Genomic DNA, 22,733 nt, shown 5'->3' with positions numbered 1-22,733 from the left:
GTCACAGCCAAAGTCGGTTCAGGACCATTGGAGAGAAGAATGCAAATGTGCCCCTGAGCTGAGTCCTGCCTTTCCATCTGAACCCGTAGCTGTGGAAGTAATTGCTGTTTCCCTTCTAAGGGAAATGAAGTGATGCGTGTGGTTATGGTTTTACAATGTGCACTTTCTTCAGGCAGGACTTTTGAAAGGCATCAGCTGTCTCTAGAGTGTCTTGTAATAACCTTGGTTTATACACCACTATGGGATTAAAGACATTAGCCACCTTGCCCCATTAGCAGCATCACTGAAACAAGAGAACAAGTCCTCTTTGAAATGCAGTTTATTCTACAAACATTTAGAGTAAAATCTGTATCTAATTTCCATAACTGCCTATAATACCAGAAGGAAAAAGCACAAGAGAGAAGTATATTAATTTGAATGTTACTAACAGCTGTTGTCTAAACTACTCACTTGCTAGGGAAGCATTAAATGGGAGCTGAAATATTTCCTTTAGTTTGTGCTCATGTTCTCCTCTTTGGGCATTTTGTTTCCATACATCCACATTCATCTACATGCACATATGTGAACTGGACTGTCTTATGCTCAGAGCAAACCAGTTCCACCTTCACTTCATGACTTCTTTTTTCACGGCAGCAAATGCATTTGTGTTCCATTTCACTGGCCTCAAAGGAATACCTATAGAAATGAGATTCGCACATCAGTCTGCTGCCTGTCGTCTTCCCAAACTGATCCGTATTTGCTACTCCAAATGGAGGTACTTCTAAGGAGCAGAGGTGCAAAATATCCTATCTAATTTTCTGCTTATTCATAGCAGTCTTTCCTCAGGGTGCTACTAGCCATGTAGGGCGAGATCCTCTGACAACAACAGGGAAAATCCCAGTAGCTTCAGTGGATTTTGGATTAGGCCCATTCTGGCAAGGCAGAAAGGAACAATTCATGCAGAGACCTAAGAGCAGGAAAAAACTCCACTAAACACCAGAGCTGTTAAAAAAACATATAAGGACATGTTTAAAAACAGGTAGTTAATAAATTTAGCTGATGTCTTTTCAAAGGGACCTATTTTCCTAACTAAAATAAGGCACTCCTGTCACACTAAAGACATTTGGTCACATTGCTAATGACTGCTGTTCTGCACATCCAGTTTCCCAACCAGGCCCTTTTAAACAGCAGGAAGGGGACAAACAGCTGCAGCCCATTGGTGAAAAAAAACCCAGGAACACCAGACATTGGGGAGGACAGAGAAAGGTTTCCTACTTACACAGAATAGGTACTGCATGTCCCTTCACAAAAGGGCACTGGAACTGGAGCAGCTGACTTACAGTTGTTGTGGACGATATACTGCTCTTTCAAGCTGCGTTTGCATTTATGCGGCAGGTCAATACCTGCGTAGGAGAACACTTCTGTTAGACTTCTTCAGACTGGGGAGTAAATGTTTTGAAAGGTATCTGCTAGGAAACCAAGGGCAGATCACCCTGCTAAAACTTTTTACAGTTCAAATGCATAACCAAAAAAACAAATGAGAGTGCAAAGAGGCACCAATTCAGCAAAGCAATTGCCTGCTGGTCAAGGTACTTTTCTATTTGTGGACTAGCTTAAATGAAGACTTATGTATAAATTCATGTAAAGATACTGTTGAACCAAGACCTAAAGGAGACATGCGGGGTTTGGGCTTTTTTAAACTGCTATAAATTACATTTGTGACTCTATAACAACCTGTGATTTCTGGGCGAATGCTACAGGAAAAAGACCCTTTTTTCCATGCAATTTCCAGATGAAAGAATACAGAGTATATTTTCTACAAATTTTATCAGGAGTGTAGTTCAAACTAACAGTATTTCAGTTATTTAAAAACACAGAAATGGACATAAAAGAATTTTAGTGTCCCCATTGGAAGAATAAGGCAGATTTTTAGCCTCAGCTGTGAGGTACAAAACAGCTCTGCTGCTGTAAGAAGTCTTCCAGTCTGTGGAAACTGCAGACTCTCAGTGCATGCAGAAACAGGACTACAAGCAGGGGAGAACCTAACAGTGTTGGAATAGGGAATCAGTGATTTAATGCACTCACATGTCTTACAACAGCCATCTGAAGTCACATCAACTGTCCCCTATATTGAAAGCAAACATAACCAGAACAGTTCAGATGCACATATTGCTAAGCAGCTAGTAGCAACAATGAGAGTTCAGGTATATTCCCTCATCTCTAACCAACACAGATTTCTCACCAAACCTATTTGTGTACCAATTATATATAAAACTGCTTAAAAAAAAATAATCCAGCAATGACGGGAGTGAATTTTCTTAAAATTATATATCCTCTCACAAGCCAGGTGGGATGTCCTGTAACACGTGCCTGACCTTATGTATTGTCCTATTGAAGCCAGCACAAAAAAAAAACAGCCCCAGAAAATAACAGCTGCTCCTGGAATTGAACAGCTTGACCTGCACAGAACATACCCCAAAGCTAGTTCAACTCAATGGTTGTCTTTGTCCCTGCTTTGATTTTCAGATCTGCTGCGAAGCCCCACAACGCTTCTGAAGGTTACTGGAAACCACTAATTGCTGAAAGCTACGTCATGAATGATACCCCTTGCTCATTCATGTACCACTTCTTTGCTTAGTGGTGCACTACATATCAGAAGACATTGTGTCCATCAGTTCCCCCAGGGAACTTGCTCAATTTCATTTCATAACATTGGCATTTCTCAAGTGATGAAAAATCCTGCTAATGCTATTGTCCCAATACTCTATTCTTTCACGTTCAGTGCTTATCCCACAACAAGTAACATGTGTGGGTTGTTTGCAGACAGTTTTGTTTTACTTCCATGGGACATTCCATTCAGGGCTGAAAAAGCACATTTCCTTCAAACAAGGATGATCAGCTCAGAAAGATGAAGAAATACTGAAGTGGCTCATTCAAAACAGTAAAGAAAAGTCCCAGACCAGCAGCAGGGCTCATTCCAGAAGTCTTTTTTTTCTGGCTCTAAGATACTTACTGGAACACAGTTTGATTCTTCAAATGGTAGGCAGACCTTTACTGTACTAGTCAAGGAAAACTGGCCCGCTGATTCAGTGCACGTGTACTGAGTACAGTTGTCATACGGAGCTTTATAACTCTTTCCAACCTGAATAAAAATAGGAAAAAACCCCACAACCCAATATAGTATAGCAATAAAAATAGAATAATGCAACAGTAATACAGCCAATGAACTGGCAGAGGAAGTGAGCTGTTCATATCACTCTGAAAGTGCTGAGAAACCTGGAACTCACTTCTGCAAATTATGTACCAGACTCACCCACTATCAGCCTATGCAAAATCCCTTCTGTGGCCACCTAGATGGAAAGAATCAAAAGCTGGTGGCAGAATGAGCATAGAGGTATGAATGGAAATGCCACAATGTAGGTGTGTTAATGTATGTGGAATAAAATATACACAAAAGAAAAATAATTCTTTCAAAGGATTTCAACAGGTTTTTTAATAGATGGAAGAAAAGCAAAAAGTGTGAAAGAAGAGAAAAGTCTTCATAATAGAGGCTAATGGATAAATGCAAAGCCTCCTCACAGAAACATAAAAATTGTATACTGGCACAGGAGAATCTAGCTTACAAGATAAATTACCAAGGAATAAAAAAAGATGAAATAGAAATGGTGCAGAACACAAGAGCTACCAGAGAAGCAATAGCATGTAAGACAACAGTCACTGGTTGAGACACCACCATTCACCGTTCACAGGAGTAGCAGGCTGTAATAAAACCAAAGAGCTAGCCTGAGGCTCAGTCCAAGTCTGCACAATGCTATGCTCACAAGACATGATGTATTACCTGGGTGTGTTACTAAGTCACATTACACTACAGCAGCTATGCCACTTTTGATTTCTGCCTCAGCAAATTCAGAACTAGTAGTAGTACAGCTATATCAGCTCGCTCACACTATTTAGCCCTGTATCTCCAGGGCAAGATAATGACACTGTTTCCAGATTGGAGCCAGCTCATGTTATCTCTGCAAGAGCAGTATTAGACAATGTCACCATCCCCTCCAAATTCTTTCTCTCTGTTGCATGTCAGGGAGAGGGAGGGTAACATGGTTTCTATTCCTGCCAGAGATGCATAATTTTTAACACAGTGGTGTCTGTGAGATGCACACAGCAGAAAGCAGCTGTATAAACATCTACTTTTACTTTGGAAATATGGACATATTAAAATCTCCTCTGTCTTCCCAGCCTCAAAATGTATGACACTGGTTCAAAAAATGCTGAGGTCTTTTTGATAATTCAGCCTTGTGTGCAGAGCAAGGGAGTGCTTACCTCAATGGTCACACTGCCAAATGGAAAATTTGCCACACATGCCACTTGCTGGCACTGGCTGCAGCACTGACCTTCCTCTTCCACATAGTGGAAACCCTGTGGGAATAAAGTTTCTGTTTAGTCGTGTTACCTGATGTCTTGTTCATGAAGCACCATTGGATCAAAGCCACACTGGAGATGGCACAGGAAATAAGCCACCCTTCTGGTTTCATTTCTGTTGTCTTTAGAACCCTGTTGGAACCACATTAAGCCTGACAATCAAAGCTTACAACTTCTTTCCCTTATTGAATGTTGATTTCTGGACATTTCATTTACCATGAAGACCCTGTCATCAGCTATTCTTCTTCAGGCTACTCAAGTTAGGCCAAATAAATTAATTCAGTGTATGATTACTTGCACAATCTACCAACAGTGCTTGGTCTGATATGATTATCCTCAAGAATTGCTGCTGTCAGACATGTGAAGACCGTGCATCAGTTATTTCCTCCCCTCTTTTTAAGGTATCTATTGGTCTCTTGGTGGGTGTGGGTGTGGCTGGCTTCAGGATAAAGAATAATGGTTTTATCCATTTTTACAATTGGTGGTGGGTCTGGCCTTGTCTGGGCAAGAATGGAAAAGAAACCACTCTTTGCTTACATTCAGTAACAGACTGAAAGTTTGTCTGCAGACTCTCAGCTCATGAGTACTGAGAAGTGTCTGGAAACATAAACCGCTGTGCAGTTTCTTTACGATCTTGATTTTCAAGCTGACAATGGGCAACACCAACAGAACAGCACAAACACTGTCTTTCAGCAGTCGGACTTTTTAACAGGTTTGCAATCATTCTCCCTCAGGGCACCTTTCCAAGGGTGATGTCTTAAATTTGCTAGAGCAAAAATAACCAGCACCCTAAAAAGGACTTTACAAAATGTCTAAAAGAAGATTAGATTCCTCTTTCAGTGAGGAAGCAGTTACACTATCCTAGTTTTACAGTACATGCCCTCAACAGCCATTGCTCATGGCTGGGGAGGCTGAGCATGCAGCGCTGACCTGCTGGCAGGTGGTTTGGCATTTCACTGGAACACACTGGATGCGGTTGGTCCGTGTGACAATGTCCTGCTCATCTGTGCACACACAGTCCTCACAAGACCTTTTAGGCACCATTGCTCCAGGCTGGAAATATAGCGGAGAGGGGAGACAGGCTATGACAAGAATTCAGTGGGTTCTAGAATAAACATACATCTCCTGGACTATCAAAAACGAATGCTTACGCTTGGGATTTATTTTTTGGAAGAACTTCCTGAAACAAATACCTCCAGATCTCTGAAACCTCACACTGCCAGTATCACAAAATGAACACAAGACTGACACTCCCAAGTGCATCAATCACATTAAATGAGTTATTATGTTATCTCATAAATTCCGTGCATCAATTTTCACTGTTTGACCTAGTAATTAATCTTACAACATCCAATGAGATTTTAAATATGTATTCAATCACAATTCTGACTTCTAGACTCTAAAACACAGGCAAGAGGTCATTTAGTAAGCAAGCTACTCGTCTCTAGCGTTACCTATTCGGTAACATTCCCGATAGACTACTGGCAGGGAAAAATTACGTGCCATTCCAACCCTGCTTTTTATGTGGGTGTTGACAATAACAACTTCAGAAAATTCTGACTCAGGCAGCATTAACCTGTGGAAAGAAGTGTCTGGAAGAAGACCTACCTTAAATTCAACTCCTTCAAAAACACATACACCTTTTGGTACTGTAAGAAAAAATAAAATGAAAAGGATGTGCCAAGAATGATGTAAACAGTAACTGTACTCGTTTTCTGAATTGTGAGTGATTTAGAGGAGACAAAGAGTAGAACTGAGCTTATTCACTAGACTTAATATCCCACACAAAAGAGGGGAAAAAAGAAATTAGTACATGGTGCTAATTGTTATTTGGAAGCCTACATGTAGCATCTGCTCAGACGTTATGCATGAAGTGGGGGGTAATTCTATATCCTGGTATTTTCCATATGGAAAAATCTATTTACCTCATGGTTTTTACCCATACTTGAAATTAGTTGAGCTTTTCTTTATCGTTAAACACCTTGCTGGTAACAGAGCCAATGGGAAACTGAGTCAGGTATGTGAATCTGGAAATATAATTTGGCAGCAGAGCTTCTGGATGGGTTCAATGTAACCAACATTCAGTATCTGATCAATAACTTACACTCACTGAATACTAGCTACAGAGAATCTGCACCAGTTACTCCACCTCCAGAAAAAAAAGCACCAATAAAGCACAAATAAAGGCTGAGGGGAAAGGGGAGAAGCTACTGCTTATGATTTTGACTCATTTAGAAAAAATGAAATAGACCAAGGAATAAAAAAAACACCTTAAGGAAACATGGTACTTACTACAGGAGAAGATAGGACAACAACCATCCTCAGATATACCAACCACTGGTTGGAAGCCTAAGTCACATGCTGTTTTGTTGATAATGCAGGTTTTTATATCACATTCTGCAATAGACAACAGAGATAAAATAAGCCAAAGCATCCTGTCCAGCAGCGTTACTTGCAGACAAAGCTTGAACATCCAAGAAATTGGGTAGAAATAGATGATTCTTGAACCACATATCTTTGGATTTTGGGACATGTTCAGGTGAAGTATCCCTAAGCTTGCTCTACTGTAAAGCTCTTCCCTGGACATATACTTCTGGCCCTCTAATCTGGCCCTGTAATCTCTAAAAAAACTAAACAACCTCATCTGAGAGAAGTGATAAAGAAACAAGTTGGTGTAAAGGTAATGAGTCAGACAGTGAAAAAAATGAAGAGGCCAAAGATGAGATGCCAAAGATGTAAAGGTTGGGACATGCAAGGCAAAGCACCCTGACAGTGCCCACTGCTCCCTCAAGGCATCCAAGGAGCCTAATGGACCTCTGCCTGGCAGCATGACAGGAGGAGGAACAGAAAAACATCCCACCACCATTGCCAGGATACCCTGTCCTGCATCTTCCTATAGGTAGTGGGAACGGCCAGGGTTAAGAGCAGGCTGAAGAGGAGGTTCTGTGCTGTGGTGGGCATTTGGGACTGGGAGGATGCAAATGGAAAGGTGAGAGCAAAGGTATATCAAGAACCTCCACAGGAGGACTTGGGGGAGCCTGGAAGATGAGCACAACCTCCCTTACTGGATGGATCTCTGTGCAAGGATCACTCTTTCATCTCAGAAGAGCCAGAGGACCCTGTGAAGCACCCGGTGGTCCCAATGATCCATGGGGAATTTTCCAACATAAGTATCTGGCAGGTCATGGCACTAGTTTAGAATACAAGCCAGACCAGAGGAGGTCTCTTCTGATAGCATCTCTCCTGGCATGTAGATGGAAGAAATGACCACTCCGGTGTGTTTATTTGAATCTGGTACCTGTGGGGTACCAGATCTCACTTGAGGATTGCTGCTAAAGGCAAGTGATGCTACATTATGACATCTGAATTATCAACTCACCACAGACTGTCTCTGTGCAGCATGGGTCATCCAGACGTGTTTTTATTTTGCGTACAAAGCCCTCTTTAGTGCAGTTGATAGGTGGAGATTTAGGACAAGGGCGGGGGAAGCAAGAGATATTCAAGGTCACTTCATCACAAGCACAGTATTGACAGTCATGCTCCCAAGCCTCTCTAGGCTGTGAAAACAATAAGGATAGTAGTTCAGAGAGCAAAAACTAGAAGCATTATATTAATGACTGCCTGCTGCAAGACAGTGTACGGCTGGGCTGCCTAATTTATTATGTAGGAAAATCAGAGTTCAAAACCCAGAGGGAGGAGAAGGGAACAGTAAGAAAAAAATGCTATTATGCATCACCTTCCTTTACAAACTTATGTATTTCCAGAAGGGAAGCCTGGTAGTTCTACCAGGAAACAGTGATTCCCACAAACTGCTATTTCTGCTTCTGTACCTCAAGTGACTAATGAAGTACTGGAGTTAATAAAATCTGCCATTTTCTTCCCACTGTCATTGCAGTTCACTGGTATTTAGGCTTAGAATTAACAGAAAAAACTCATGCAGTCGTTTTTATAGGAGGTTACAGCACCCAGCTATGGTATAAAGACAGTATTTTCCTTTTCCTTACCCGTTTCACTGACCCATCTTGTGCAGTGCAACCTATAAAATGAATTACAGATTCCTTTAATGATAACTGAACTGGGGAAAACAACAGAATCAGGACAGGAATAGAAGGAAGGTCTTGAAATCTAAGAAACAGCCACAAAGAAAAAGAGAGATCCAGAGTGCAAAGTCACGTGTTGTGTACCCGAAACATCTTAAAGATCCTCCTCTTTGTTCTTTTGAACGTTGCACTTCCTGCATAAGAGCAGGCAGAAATTGCCAATCTGAAACATTTCCAGTTTAACTAGAAAGGGTCAGTACCAAGGTTTCCCCCATTTCCTCTGTACCCATAACATTCCCCTTAATCTGCACTTCTAGTCAGGCTCTTATCCCCCCTTCCCATCCCACCATTTGCATTATTTCTTACCGCAGACAGAAACACAAATGCCATCATGATCATTCAGCAGAATTTTTCCATCAGGACAGTAGCATCCCTCAACAAACACTGGTGTGTTGGTTTGGGAGGGGAGGGTGTCCATAATGACTTCTCTGTGCAATTAGAATATAAACAGGAACTACTGAGAGGCAGAAATGTGCCCCAGGGCAATCAGACACTTAAATCCCAGGGGAATATGAACTTCTAGCCTTCCTCAGCAATTTTCAAGTTATGGACTTGAAAAGTGCCTTAGGAAATTACCCACCTGCTGAAGCAAGTGCTTCTTTTTGCTTCCCCGCATGGCTTGTATACCTGCTCCTGAGCACAGCTGGCCTCTGTGGAGGATTACGACACCCAGGTTAGAAAGCCTAGACCCATGCGAACCCTTCGGTGCACAACGGACAAACCGCACATGCTAAGGCAGCCCTCCCCACGGGGCCACACAGCCCAGGCCCCTGCCCGGCAAGGGGGTCCCTGCACCTTCAGTAAGAGGGGATGGATGGCTTTAGCAAGGGGTTTGCACCAGTACTAGTAGTGCTTGCCCCTGAATCACTGAGTCCCCCCGAGCAGGGCAAAGCACTCAGGGGGCAGCTGTGTGTTGCCATTTGGTGGTGAAGCTCTGGCTAACACACAGGGCTCCTCAGCTGAGCTGCTCCATAGGGACCATGAGCCAGTTTCCCACTCATTTTGTACCAGTTCTGGACTGGAACAACCTCTTTGATTTGTTCCTGTTTTTTCTCGGGTCCAGAGCAGCTCATGAAAGATTGAAGCCTGATGATGTGGAGGAACCCAAACAGGCGTGTAGGTGAGGAAGAACAGACCGGAGTTGCTTTACATCCAGCAGGTCTTTCCCAGGCTTACCGCACTGCCCGCTCGCCTGCCTCCTCCAGTCCACGCAGACCCCGTGGAGCCCGCACAAGGCTGCATATGTCTGCATGCTCTGGCACTCGGTGCTGGGGTGCTGTTCCGAGCACCCGCTGGCCACACATGCCTCATAGTAGGGCTGTGGGGGCACTACGCCGTGGCACTCGGTCAGGTTCCTTTGCAAAAAAGGAGACAGACATGGCATTTCACTGCCTTGGGCTACTTCCAAGGAAGAATTCAACTCAGAACCAAACCCACCCACACCCAGAGAAAGCCTCAAGGTAAAGACACAACTACAGTTTGCTCTGATAGGCAATACACCCACACAGCTTAATTAAGAATGAGCTTTACCTCCCATTCTTTATAATGCTTTGAAAGGAAGCAATTTTATGTTGGACTCATACCTTCAAAGAAAAGTCTCCTGCACAGCTCACAATTACAATTCTATATGCTGACATTTTTATGTCAGCATGTTTGACAATCCTGCTTTAAACCACAAAATTATTTTAAAAACAGACACACACATCTGCTTTCTATATTCTGTGTTCCTTTTCATCCAGAGCTTTCAGATACCGAATTATAGCTAGTTCCTGGTTGGCTTCTCTAGAACTGACAGGCAGAGGGAGTGACAAGCAGCAGACCCTATTGAGGGAGGACTGATTTTGATGCAGCTGAAAAATATCTGCCAAACTCAGGAACATTCACATATCAGTTCACTGCTCAGTTTTTCAAGGTGTGCTAGACTTTGTGTTTTCATCATGTCCTATAAGCAGTTCACCCAAGTCACGTAGTGAAGCACAAAGTTATCTCGTAGACTTATTTTTCTGGCACTTATTGGAGTTGTCTTACCAGATGATTTTACACAGATTGGAAGGCTCACAGTGCTGATGATACTCAATCTCAGCTGGTTCTGAGACACCTGGATTACAGTATCTGTTGGTAGGATCTGGGACTTTCCAGTCTAATGCCATATCTTTGAAGGACTCGATAACCTCACCATTCCTCTTCACAGCATCATCAGACTTCTCGTTGGTGCAGGTACCTGGTGGCAATATAAAAACAAAGTGACAGTTGGAGGACAGTTGATGCTGATGAAGCTGCTTTTAGAGGAAACCTAGAGGGAAGCTCTGCTCCTTGTGGAAAGGTAACAACATGTGGGGTCCTGGATGAGTTCACAAGAGCTGTTTGTAGGAAGAGAAATAGTTTGCCAGTTACTCATGAAAACCAGAGTTGACGTGTTGGTTGACGCATTTCTCTTGGTGGCTAAAGCAACTGAGATGGTGCTGTCTAGCACAGGACTGTCCAGATTTCATACATTCCCATATTCAGTAAGTAAGATCAAGAGGAAGGGCTTAGAAAGAGCCTATCTCCGTCCACCAACAGTCTGTGAAAAGAATGAAAGTGACTTAAAAATGTCTCCTGGCAGTGTCTTTCCACCAAACAGAGATAAATCTATTAAAATTTGTGAGAAATAGAAATCAGTGGAGTTGCAAGCATTTAGGGATGTTTACAAGGGGACAAGAGAAAGAAGGAAGAACATTTATTGCATTCATTCCTGTCAGCTGATGAGGACACTTACCACACAGTCCCATGGTATTGTTATAAAACTTTCCGAAAGGGAGTTTTATGTAAAATGCAAGTCGACTGTAGGAGACATAAACATCTAACTGAGGTATTTCAACTATGACGTAAAGGCCAGAACTGGTTATCCTGATACCATTCTTGGAAATGTCTGGAACAACTTTCTTATCATTAAACAAAATCTAAAAAGAAGAGAAACAAAAGGTCTCTATGGACATCCTTCTGTTGTGTAAGGTATACAGTTTGTGCAACTGGAAAGTAGAGCAGCACAAATTCAGACTGCAGGTGCACCAAATGAAGTCTGTCAAAGGTAGTCGTTTAAGCAGTTCTCTATGATTTCTTTTTAATACGTTGTAATTTATATTTGAATACTCATGTCAGGAAGAAAAACACAACTTTCAATTATGTGATCATTTCCCAAATTTTTAGAATATACAAATTTTTGTTGACACAAAGGAAAAAAGAGAAAGCAAGCAATGTAATTACATTTCCTACCTATTCAATTTTTTACAAGCTTCATCCTTTGTCGTGACAGGACATTTGGCAGTACAGTAATATAACTACTGCAAAATAATATTGAAAATTTATTTTAACACAATACTTTACCAAGTTTGTTTCTTTTCCATGTTCCATTGCTTGTGTCAGAATAACAACAGAGTTGGAATGAAAAATGAGAAGGGACATTGAACAAATTGCTCCATCAGTGGCACCACAGTAGTAGTTGTCTATGTGAATCCAGAAGATGTGAGAATCAGGTTGAATTGACTTCACAAGGACATAGGTGCAGTTTTCTTTAAAATGATAGTATGTTCCATCAAAAGTCACATAATGCTCATTTCCCCATCCACTGCAAATACCTGGAAGACAGAGTGACAGATTTCAAGTTTGGCTTTTGAGCTTCTTGCAAGTACAAGGTGGTTTTAACTCTTTTACTCGCTTTCAGTGAGAGCTGAAATAACCAGTTTGATAAAGAAAAATTAGCCCAGCAAGGACACTCTTATCTGCTCTTAACTGTCAATGTTTTAGATGGAACTTCTGTTCCATCACATCCTACTGAATTAATATGAACATAATGTAGATATTGACCACGTAAACTTATCTTTCTTGAGGCCCAGTTGAACGTAACATAAATTTCAGGAACTCTTCTGCAGCAGTACTTACACTGACACTCAAAGACTTCACAGCAACCAGTTTCATCGTAGTGTTTCGTGAATGGGAAACCATTGACACAGAGTTTCAGTTGCTGAGGAGGGCAAGTCATGCTGGACAGTTTAATATTGTTTCCTTCTCCCAGGCAAGTGGCAATCTGGCAGTTTCCAAAGTTCCATGTTTCATTAAACTATTGACAGATTGAAAAAGAAGGAGAGAGACACATAACAAAGCAATGTAACAAAATCTTTAAAATCACTCACGGCAACTATGCTCCATTCAGATAATTGTCTAGCATGGCATTATTTGCTATCTACTCTCTCTCTGGAAACCAGGCAATATGAAAAATATAGCAATCAACAGAGCCTTGATATCTACTTCTGTTCTATGATGTTTTGTATAGGACTCGATATTAAGGTCGTGACCATTTCCAATGATGGGACACTGCCAGATGTGGTTTCCTGGCCTTTTTTCAGCTTAGGTAGCTCTGCCCATGTACAATCATTTAGATGTTTCAGGTGAACCGAATAATGTTCAACTTATTCCCTCAGTTATTTGGGGGCTTCTGGTATACTTTTAAATCATCTAAGTCAGCCACACCTACAGTCCTGCTGTAGTGGTGGTTACCAGCATCAGAGGAGAACACCAAACCTTGGCTGCAGGCAATGTTGTAGCTGAAGAAACACATCTTCTTTCAAGCCTCTCACCTTTCTAGGAGGAATGAGCCCAAGACAATCGCTCACATGAGTCCCCATGGAAGCAGGAACTTGACTTGTTGCACTGGGAGCCAATGTTGGTGGACAGGCTTCGGAGTCTGGATCACAGATCTTGAGGGCCTCAGTATGACCAGTTTTACACTCTGCCCAAATTAATTCAATCTGACACGATGAATTGCAAATGGAGTATGCACAATGACCCGATACATTCACCGGCAGAGAAATGTTTTCTCCTGCAAGGCCAAAACCTGACTGTTAGCACTGGACTGTGTATGAAACTGGTAGTTCTCAAGGCCTGTGCATCACGGGTCGGCCACATACTCAGCCCTGCATTTAACTAGCTGGGTCTGCCTGTACCTGATGGCCGTGTTCAGGTATGACTGTCTGCAACTCCTTGAATTCAGTGACTGAACCAGAGCTCAGTTCATCCAAATGGTAAAGGCTGAGGGAGGGCCACAGGTGGCTAAACTGATATTCTGCTCTGAAGTACATTAGCAGGAATTGAAAATGAATACAAGAGGAGAGATTACTGAATACATCACTGAGTGCACCTGGTCTTCACAAAGACCAGGAGATAGGTGGTTCAGGAGCTACTAAGAGATGAAGAAGACTCTTCCCTCCTCTGTTTTTGGAATATGACTGTGGATTACAAGCCCATATTCAGCAGTTTGGGATTCAGGGTTTGTGCTGGAGTCCACTGAAGTTAGCATCTGGTATAAGCTTCCTTACAGCAGGGATATCCAAACCAGGACAAAGTTACAGGATATGGGAGAGTTGTAGTTCTGAAGGTGTTAGTTACAGTTCAAAGATGTAACAACTTGTGGTAATGTGTAACTGCAGTGGGCTAAATGAGCACTTGCTGAAGCGCCTTTATCTAACAGTACATCTTCCCACATCAATGATGCAGGAAAAAAATTTGCTTCATTTCTCACCTATTTGCATCAATTGTCCATTGTCATTGCAGAAGCAGGGAGTGGCTACCACTGATGATGGAGATGCAGATGTTACAGGTTGCATATGTGGTTCTGCAGGAAATTAAATCAATTAATATTCAGATCCTCTGCAACTCTACTTTCAAGCCCTATGGTATCTCTTACATTCTCTACAATCACAAAAAGAGGAAAAAATAATCATTTTTATACACCCATCACATTCTGTACACGTACACACTAAAATCATCCTCTCTGTATTTATATACACTCTATTACATTGTATGCTACTAGAGTAATACACACACACTCCCCCTTGTAGTTAGTTTTCTTCTGTATAGAATACAATAAAACACCCTTCTACTGTCACTTATTCATTCCAAATTAAGGTTTCTTTGAACTTTCTAATCCTGCAGGACTTCACCTGACTTTGGAGAAGTGATTTCCAGTGGCAGTCCATTTTGCCTTTTAATGCCTTGTTGTGAAGCATCTGCTGGTTTAAATACAGACAGATCATTTAGACATTTTACTATGCCACTTACACTCTGCTTTCAATAGCCCTTCCTTTCCTAGCTGTTACTCCATTACATTTCTTATTCCACTTGTTAACACGTTTAGTAAATACCGAACACACAGACTCACCATCAAGTCTTTAGCTCTTCCACTCACTCACTTGAGTAGAGAAGCTAACTTTTAATTTACTTTGTCCCCTTTTTTATAATTTGCTACCAGGATAATACATATTTTTTTAGCCACTTATTTTTCTTTGCTATAATCATGTAGTAAAATTCCACCTTTTCTTTATTTCTTTTTACTTTCTATTCTCTGTTCATTCACATCCCCTTCACCCTGCAACTTCTCTTTTGGGAAAGAAGTAAACCACCAGGCAGCTTTATTTTCTTGCTCCAGTGACCCATTTGAGACTGACTTATTCCAATGCAGAAAACAGCATAATAAGAACCATAGTGTAATATAGGTGATAAGAAGGACAAAACCAAGGTTTAGAAGTTTGACTCCTCATTCCTGAACCTTCAACCACCTTAAATTCTGTGCTTATCCTAGACATGCAGTACGAATCTTTTTCCAAGATGGAGGAATCTTGTTACCAATACAGACTTTCATAAAATCACCACCACACCTCTTATAAACCTAGTACCTTGTGCTAGTGTGGATGGTGTACTGCAAGGGATGAGTGTTTTAATGATCTCTCCGTCAGGGCCGCAGACAGCATCACTGCACTCGGTTCCATGTACTTGGCTGTACACAGTTTCATTTAAGGTGTAGGTCTTTCCATTGTAGCAGCAAAGGCACTCTGAGGCACCTAAAGAGCAAATGTCATGGTAACAGGTGACACTTGTAATATAAATACAAATGAAAAGAAAACCAAACTTCTGTAACTCATATTATCAAACATGAATTACCTGGCTGAAAAACTTCCTCAGTTTCTACCTGAGAAGTTGCACTGGGAGTCTACCTCATTTATTTAAAGTGGGTTGGATTTTTGTTGTTGCTGGTGTTTCTTGGAGTCAGCTTGCGTAGAGGAATTACTGGCTGGTGAAAGCTTCAGAACTGGCACTATCCACACCCGGCATGGAGCACAGGTGCATTCCCTCTTGGCAGGGAACATGACTGGGATTACTGCCTTGCTGAGTGATAAAACACTGGCTCAGAAGGTGTTGCACAGCCAATTCCACCCACTAATGAGGAACATGCAGTGATAAACAATTTCATTTAAATATGTGAGAAGCTCTCCAGGTTTTGGAGAATGTACATTCAGGAACCCAATGGAATATACCTATTACTGTAACAAAATCAGCAAAACTGAAGATGTGCTGTCTACTGGGTCACCCCGCATTTTGGGATGTGGTTTCTCCCAGATATGGGAAAGAACTGATACCATACCTCAAGCAAGTGTGTCCTTTAGGCACACAAACATGTCTCTCATAAGCTAGCTCTCTAGGCTTATTATGAAATTAGTGGACAGGAAATAGCACCTCTACAAGATTTGCCCTGTTCTAAAAGTGCTTGTTAAAACAGGTACTATGAATGGCCTGCTTCAGACTACTTTCTGTCTGTGTTCACTGACTACCAAGGAAGTATAAATGTGGAGAAGTGGTATTTATCTGGATGAGATGAATCCCATATTTCACGCCTCTGTCCTTCCTCCCTATGATTATCCTTTAGACAGTTCTTCAGGTCAAAGGCTGCATTTTGCTTATCACGGTATATCTGTACTGCTGTGCAACCACCTATTGAACTAGCTAGCTGAAGTCCTATTACCAATACCCCTGCAGTAACATGTGATGTTAATAATAATAAAAATAAAGGCCTACCATCACTCAACGAATGGTGAGGGTAGTGAAAATTTACCTTTGGAGTCTTCAGCACATAGTTTCTCTTCAGGATCACTGAAGATAAAAAGAAAAGGAGAAGACTTGTTTTATTGACTTGAATCAGTATGTGGAATAACAATGTCTGCAACAGCATCTACTTTTACATAAAAGCCTACTACTGGAGGATTTAATGATAATTGCCACTGCATATGAGCATAAACCAAACATTGCCTAGCATGTCCTTTCCAGCTACCTCTCTTACCATCAACTGACCTACCATGAAGTGCAGTTGGCGAAGGAGACACACTCCCTGCTCTTCTCATCAAAATATGGCTTGTCAGGACTACACTCTGGGTAACAGCCTGGAAAGTTGAAGTAGACAAAGCATTCTTAGTCTGCTTCACATAGATCCAGGGAAAACACATAAATACCTCTATCAGATGCAGATTTGATCCCAAAATGAATGTCAGCCCACTATGAACGTTCTTCATACTACCAATTATTTTTCCATGTCCTCCTTTTCCCTCTCTCCCAAAAGTTTTCATTAACTGTGTTGTCAACAGCTAGTTGTTCATTGCAAATTTAGACTGAATGACTTTTGATGTCTCCCCAGATTTAGAGGCAACAGGCAAATTATGCTATGAATGGCACCATGACATGGAGAATTAGCCCAGGTGAGGCACGGTCAATGAGTTTCTGGGGCAAATGGGATAGCCTTTCAGCAGCCTTGATGCTTAAGACATTTAAAATGAGACACCTTCAACTCCCATAAACTGCATTGAAGTCAAGCACGAATTACCTTCTAAACTGTACAGCAAGTTCCCACATTTCCCTTGTGGGTTCCTGCAGGTCTTTAGACAAGGGGCTCCACAGGGTTTATAGAACCACTCATGTTTGTCAGGTGGATTGTAATAATCACAGAACACAGCTGGAACAGAAGCATAAAAAAACTCCAAGTCTCAGACACCAGGCAAAGTTCATTTTCTAAATCTTGCAAACAAGAGCTTGTTATGTCATGCATGCACAGTGATGTCAGAATTCTACTTTTCTTTATCTCCCGTGTGCCTAAGCGCATGGAGCACTGCTTTTCTGTGTGCATTTTCAGTGCAATACTTACGGCAAATGGCAGGCGTCCTCCAGTCAATACAGACACCAGCTCTGCTACAGCTTCTTGAATAAGCAGCAACAGAGGTACAAAAGCACTCACAGTCTCCCACACTGTCACAGCCACAGAAGTCAGAAATACAAGATTCATAATATGGTATTGGGTTCACCTATCAAAATACGAACAGATCTGTTACCACAGATATATGTGCTGCATTGTGTTTTAATGGGAGAAAGGGCTCTGAATTTCTGCCTTCCACTAGCAGTTTCTTTGGCAAAACCAGGCTGAGTCTGTGACAGACTGGGATTGTAATGAAAGAGCTATGAGCTATTATGTGTGTAATACTGGCATTTATGCTCAAAATGTCTTTCCAGTGTAGTTTCTGCAGGACTGAACTACCTTGCTTTGGGTTAGCACAACTATATAGTGTGTGCACTCTCTAACTGAGAGATAGTGATTAAGTGAGTATAAAAGGAAATCCTATTTCCACCGAACTTCGCATCTCGTGTTTTAACCTATCCCAACATGAACTAACCAAGGAAATTAAGCCGTTTGCTTATTAAACTGCATTGAAGCTTTGTATAGATGTTCTCATTAAGAATTAGTAGCTTTGTTTCTGTTTAGATTAATTCAATTTGTGTCTAAAATAAACCAAATAATTAATCTCTCTAGGTAATTTGAATAAACTTTCCCAAGGATCCCCATACAAACAGTCCTACACTAACTTAGATCCAGATTTTACAAACAGGTAGCTAACTTTTTACTTCTAGTGGCCAACTATTATGCTCTGTCTTCCGTTGCTCAAAACAGGCACTGCTGTTTCCTCAATACTGTGCAACAGGATTCAACTGGCATAGTTGTAAAGTGAGGTTTTGAGTGAGGTATCCCTTGTACTCGAGGATGCTGTGTAATAGGCTTTAATAGTAAAAATTTGTGTGCAGATGTGCTGCATAATAGCAACAAATACCTAGTGTGAAACTACCAAGGATAAGAGAACAGGATTACCTTACTGTGACAGGCTTCAAAGATGTTACTCTTAATGATGCTGCAGTGCTTATGTCCTAGGGCAGACTTGAAAGGCTGATCGGCACACAGGTCTGTCATGTTTATATTTGAGCAGGTGCTTGTTATTTTCCAGCTGTTTCCAAACTCCTGGATGCTCATCTCCATGGACTGCCCTCTGGTTGTGAAGTCATTCCTTGAGCGGCCATCAAAGTCCCCACAAAGTCCACAGACTTTTCCCTGGGTAATGTGCATAGGCACAGTAAATGGTTTGGTTATTTTGAGTGCTGTTTGACACTGTTTGACAAAAATAAACTACAGAACAGGCCAAGGCAAAATAGCTGCAAATTTCTAAACAGTCATCAAAATATGGCTTAGAAAAAGCTGGACTCCAAGTGACAAGATCACTCTGTTAGCCTGCCAATACTGCAAAGTGTCTGGCTTTACTTCTAGCTCCAAATATTCTGGAGTGTTTCATACTGACTGAACAATGAAATAAAACACAAGACATGGCCTGCTTGCTTCTTCTTGTCCACTGCATCAAATACTTTTCCAAGCCCTGCTTTTCAAGTTGGGGCTCCAGTTCTGGATGCATAACTTTGAGGTTGAAATCATAACTCTCAGTCCATCCAATACATACCTGGAAAGATGGTGCCACGTGAACAACAACAGTAGTCTTCTGGTCCCACATGAAGTTCATCCCTTGATTTGTTTCAATCACAATATAACCTCCTCTGAGATCCACTTTGTAATTCTTCTCAGCTCCTGGATCAGTGGCTATCTCCTGAATTCTTCCTTCCAAGAGCCTGATTTCACTGCTCTACAAGGAACAGATACATTGCATGAAAGGAAATTGAATAGAAAACTTAGTGTAACAGCACTGGTATTCTGCCTCTTGTCCTTCATCTTACTTTTTGTGTAGTCTTTACACTATATCTTGGTCTACCGCCAGACATGTGAGCCACGGGCAAGACCCACTGAGTTCAACGGGAAACGTCTACCCTTGCATGACAAGTCTTACCTCACAGCCACAGAAATTGTCCTCATTCTAGATGAAATCTGTTCTGCTGGCACAGCAGCTCCTGAGTGCATGGGCAATTGGGTATGCTAGAACACCCCTTGCCATGCTGCTTTGTTTTACTATCCCCTCACCCCCCACTATGGGAGAAATCTCTTTCGTGTGCACTTTGGGGAAATGCTAAGCCTAAGCTGGAGGGAAGAAGCTCTTCCCTCTGTAGTTACATCTGCCCTGTGCTCAAACCATGGTACAGAAACATGCTTCTCTAAAAACTTTACCATCACTCCTATACCACTAAAGTCACAGATGCAAATACACACACACATGCACATACATAGAGTACTGTTGACTCCCTGCACTTATCCCCTCACCTGCAGAAGTGTCCAGCCCTGTTAATACCAAATACCTAAAACTTTCCCAGCTTGCCTGCCTCTTCTTTCTGTCTGTTTGACTTCCATATGTACTCTCTAGCACCAACTGTGTTGGAATATTAGAGGACACTACACTAACTGCTACAAAATCAAGACTACAGCTCCTCAGTTATAACCAATTCTAGACAAACCTCAAAAATCAGTGTGATCTTTAGGGAGCAGATGGAGAGTGACTTCCCACAGGCGTTGTTCTGAATTACAATTCGGAAGGTGCCAGCATCCATGTTATTGGGGCAAAAATCCTTAGAAAAATAGATAACATTGTATTAGATATTTTCAGGCAACTAGACCAGTCTTAAACCATTCTGATCTGACTTCTGCTATTTTGTCAATTATTTATTCACCAAAACTCTGGACATTTTAGAAGGATCTGGTGGCAGCTGACCTGGTGGCAGGTTCATACTTGACCAGGAATTTCAAAGGGAAAAGCTAAGGAAAAAACTGAGCTTTTCATAGCACCAGTCCTGCACAGCCAAAAAGGTAAAAATATTTTTTCTTAAAATTAGCAAAACCAATTGTAATTTGGGGATGACAAAATGTCTCACTGAGTGCTGTCTCATTACATGCAAGTATTATACCTGAGGCTCTCACATTAACCTCTACATGCTTCTGTCACAACAAAAATACTGTCAGTGTTGGATGGCTGAGAGAAACTCTTCAACACCACACCTACTCCTTTCCTTTGCAGATGCTGACATGACATCAGGAAAGGGCTGCCCAGCCCAGGAGTTAGTCGTTTAGGATCACACAGTGCCCTCTTGTGTCACTTCTGAGGGTTAATTGCTTTGCTTTTAACTGGAAAATCTCACTCTATCTGCTCTAGGAACAAGAGGAAGGGGTAGGCTCGGCTCATCGGTGTCGACTACTTTGCATGGGATAGCTCTTTAATTACTCAGACTGAACCCTACAGTGTAAGCTGTGAAAAGCGTATGGATAGGAAAGTGAAAAAAATTGATACCTGAGCTAGGATATAGTCACAGTCTCCCAGGAAATCAAACTTCTCCCCATCAAAGCTCATATAATGCCCGTTTCCATACACAGTGCAGGTTCCCTTGCAGGGATTGTCTGTGCAGTTCCATTGCCTTCTGTTACAGGTGCTGGGAGGCAAAATGCGAAGAGTCACAAACTTGGTACGAAGTGTGGTCTTTCCTTAACCCCAAATAGGGCCAGAGTAATTAAAAGGTTGGTCTTTTGCAGTACTTCAAAGAAAGCAATAATCTCTCACTCTTCCAGACTTACCTTCTCAACTCTTCTTAGACCATGACATGAGATGGCCTACTAATCTGAAAGTTCATGTTTACTACCAAGATGTATTTGAACTTTGTCTATTTTTATTTTATTTTTTTCATTCAAAGACCTTTCAAATCATTAAGTCCCGGGAGCAGGCAGTGGGGATTTAGGAGGTAAATTCAAGGTGAAGAACTGAATATTTAACCATTTCTGAGTATTAATCTGTGAGGTGCCATGTGGTCAGTTCTGTTCCTGACTACAGTGGTGTGAACCAATTATTATCCCTGTCTTCCCTTGTGTATTGGGCTGAGATGGAGTTAATTTTCCCAACAGTAGCTCTCATAGTGCTGTGCTCTGTACTGGTAGCTAGAAAGATGTTGATAACATGCCAGTGTTTTGGCTACTGCTGAGCAGTGCTCACACAGCATCAAGGCTGTCTCTCCCAACATTCCCCCCTCACCAGTAGGCTGGGGATGGGCAAGATCTTGGGAGGGGACACAGCCAGGACAGCTGACTCAAACTGACCAAAGGGATATTCCATACTATATCATGTCTGCTCAGCAACAAAAGCTAAGAGAAAGGAGGAGGAGTGGGGGCATTTGTTACCACAATGTTTGTCTTCCAGAGCAACCACTATGCTTACTGAAGCCCTACTTCCGGGGAAGTGGCTGGTCATCGCCTGCTGATGGAAAGCAGAGAATAATTCTTTTGTTTTCCTTTGCCTCTGTGCGCAGCCTTTGCTTTTGCTTTATTAAACTGCCTTTATCTTGACATATGAGGTTTTTTCCATCTTATTTTCTCTGCCGCCCTGTCTTGATGAGAAGGGGAGTGACAGAGCAGCTTGGTGGGCACCTGGCTTCCAGCCAAGGTCAACCCACTACACCTTTACAAACTTCACCTCCAGTTCAGTAACCACAGACAGAAAATTTTAGTTGTTATACACTTGACACAAAGACTACAATTTCCTCCCCCATGTGTCCTGTTCTCATAAGAAAACAAAGCCCTCACTGCAATAAAACCTCTTAATGGCCTCTGTGATATCAACAACTGCTTATCAGGGTTTGGCTTCACATGTTAAACTTGATTGCTTGTACCAGTGATGATCAGACCAAAGTGTTTCTGGCTCTTATTTTCTGTGCATACTCTTGGGAGGACTATACAATTTCATCCTCACTAAATAATGGGTAAGGATTCAAAGCATTTTACTCACCTTGATGAGTAATAACAGTGAAGTCTATGGCAGAGTTATACCAGCAATTGGAGCAACTACAGCATTAATTTATCTTCTTTGAGGACCATGCAACTGGAAGTACTGCAAGTCACTGGAAGATCATTGCAATTCAATCCTTTTCTGGGGTTCAGCTGTGCCCAACAGACACAGAGTCAATTCCCCTTTGTAGAATGTCCAGCCACAGACCAACCTGGATGAGGCTAGTACTTTAAAGCTGGTGTGGAAGCACTTTGCAGAAAAGGATGGAAATCGTTTGACTGAAGGTCTTGGTACTAGTTCTCCCCAAGTGCAGGCTCATGCAGCATGTTGCAGAGAGGAAATGTTTCCCCTT

General features: G+C 41.8%; 1 protein-coding gene across 1 annotated transcript in view; it reads right to left on the bottom strand.

Annotated features, from left to right (window-relative positions):
* Positions 1 to 500: 500 nt before the first annotated feature.
* The window catches only part of LOC126047279 (mucin-5B), a 44,231-nt gene continuing 21,998 nt past the window's right edge, over positions 501 to 22,733 (bottom strand). The window contains exons 20-47 of the mRNA XM_049820718.1: positions 20,900 to 21,038; positions 20,073 to 20,183; positions 19,133 to 19,312; positions 18,496 to 18,732; positions 17,503 to 17,659; positions 17,185 to 17,313; positions 16,663 to 16,747; positions 16,423 to 16,460; positions 15,209 to 15,364; positions 14,056 to 14,148; positions 13,115 to 13,356; positions 12,420 to 12,597; positions 11,865 to 12,115; positions 11,257 to 11,440; positions 10,527 to 10,719; positions 9,675 to 9,853; positions 9,079 to 9,148; positions 8,805 to 8,926; positions 8,403 to 8,434; positions 7,778 to 7,955; positions 6,691 to 6,795; positions 6,007 to 6,047; positions 5,329 to 5,451; positions 4,300 to 4,395; positions 2,993 to 3,121; positions 2,065 to 2,104; positions 1,259 to 1,382; positions 501 to 675 (exon numbers count right to left, since the gene is read on the bottom strand). Coding sequence (XP_049676675.1) covers positions 501 to 675; positions 1,259 to 1,382; positions 2,065 to 2,104; positions 2,993 to 3,121; positions 4,300 to 4,395; positions 5,329 to 5,451; positions 6,007 to 6,047; positions 6,691 to 6,795; positions 7,778 to 7,955; positions 8,403 to 8,434; positions 8,805 to 8,926; positions 9,079 to 9,148; positions 9,675 to 9,853; positions 10,527 to 10,719; positions 11,257 to 11,440; positions 11,865 to 12,115; positions 12,420 to 12,597; positions 13,115 to 13,356; positions 14,056 to 14,148; positions 15,209 to 15,364; positions 16,423 to 16,460; positions 16,663 to 16,747; positions 17,185 to 17,313; positions 17,503 to 17,659; positions 18,496 to 18,732; positions 19,133 to 19,312; positions 20,073 to 20,183; positions 20,900 to 21,038 — 3,787 coding nt within the window. The remainder of the gene's footprint in view (positions 676 to 1,258; positions 1,383 to 2,064; positions 2,105 to 2,992; positions 3,122 to 4,299; positions 4,396 to 5,328; positions 5,452 to 6,006; positions 6,048 to 6,690; positions 6,796 to 7,777; positions 7,956 to 8,402; positions 8,435 to 8,804; positions 8,927 to 9,078; positions 9,149 to 9,674; positions 9,854 to 10,526; positions 10,720 to 11,256; positions 11,441 to 11,864; positions 12,116 to 12,419; positions 12,598 to 13,114; positions 13,357 to 14,055; positions 14,149 to 15,208; positions 15,365 to 16,422; positions 16,461 to 16,662; positions 16,748 to 17,184; positions 17,314 to 17,502; positions 17,660 to 18,495; positions 18,733 to 19,132; positions 19,313 to 20,072; positions 20,184 to 20,899; positions 21,039 to 22,733) is intronic.

Source organism: Accipiter gentilis, chromosome 17, assembly GCF_929443795.1.
Source record: "Accipiter gentilis chromosome 17, bAccGen1.1, whole genome shotgun sequence".
Lineage (NCBI taxonomy): Eukaryota > Metazoa > Chordata > Aves > Accipitriformes > Accipitridae > Astur > Astur gentilis.
Note: the sequence above shows the minus strand (reverse complement) of the source record. Positions and strands in the feature narration are given on the sequence as shown.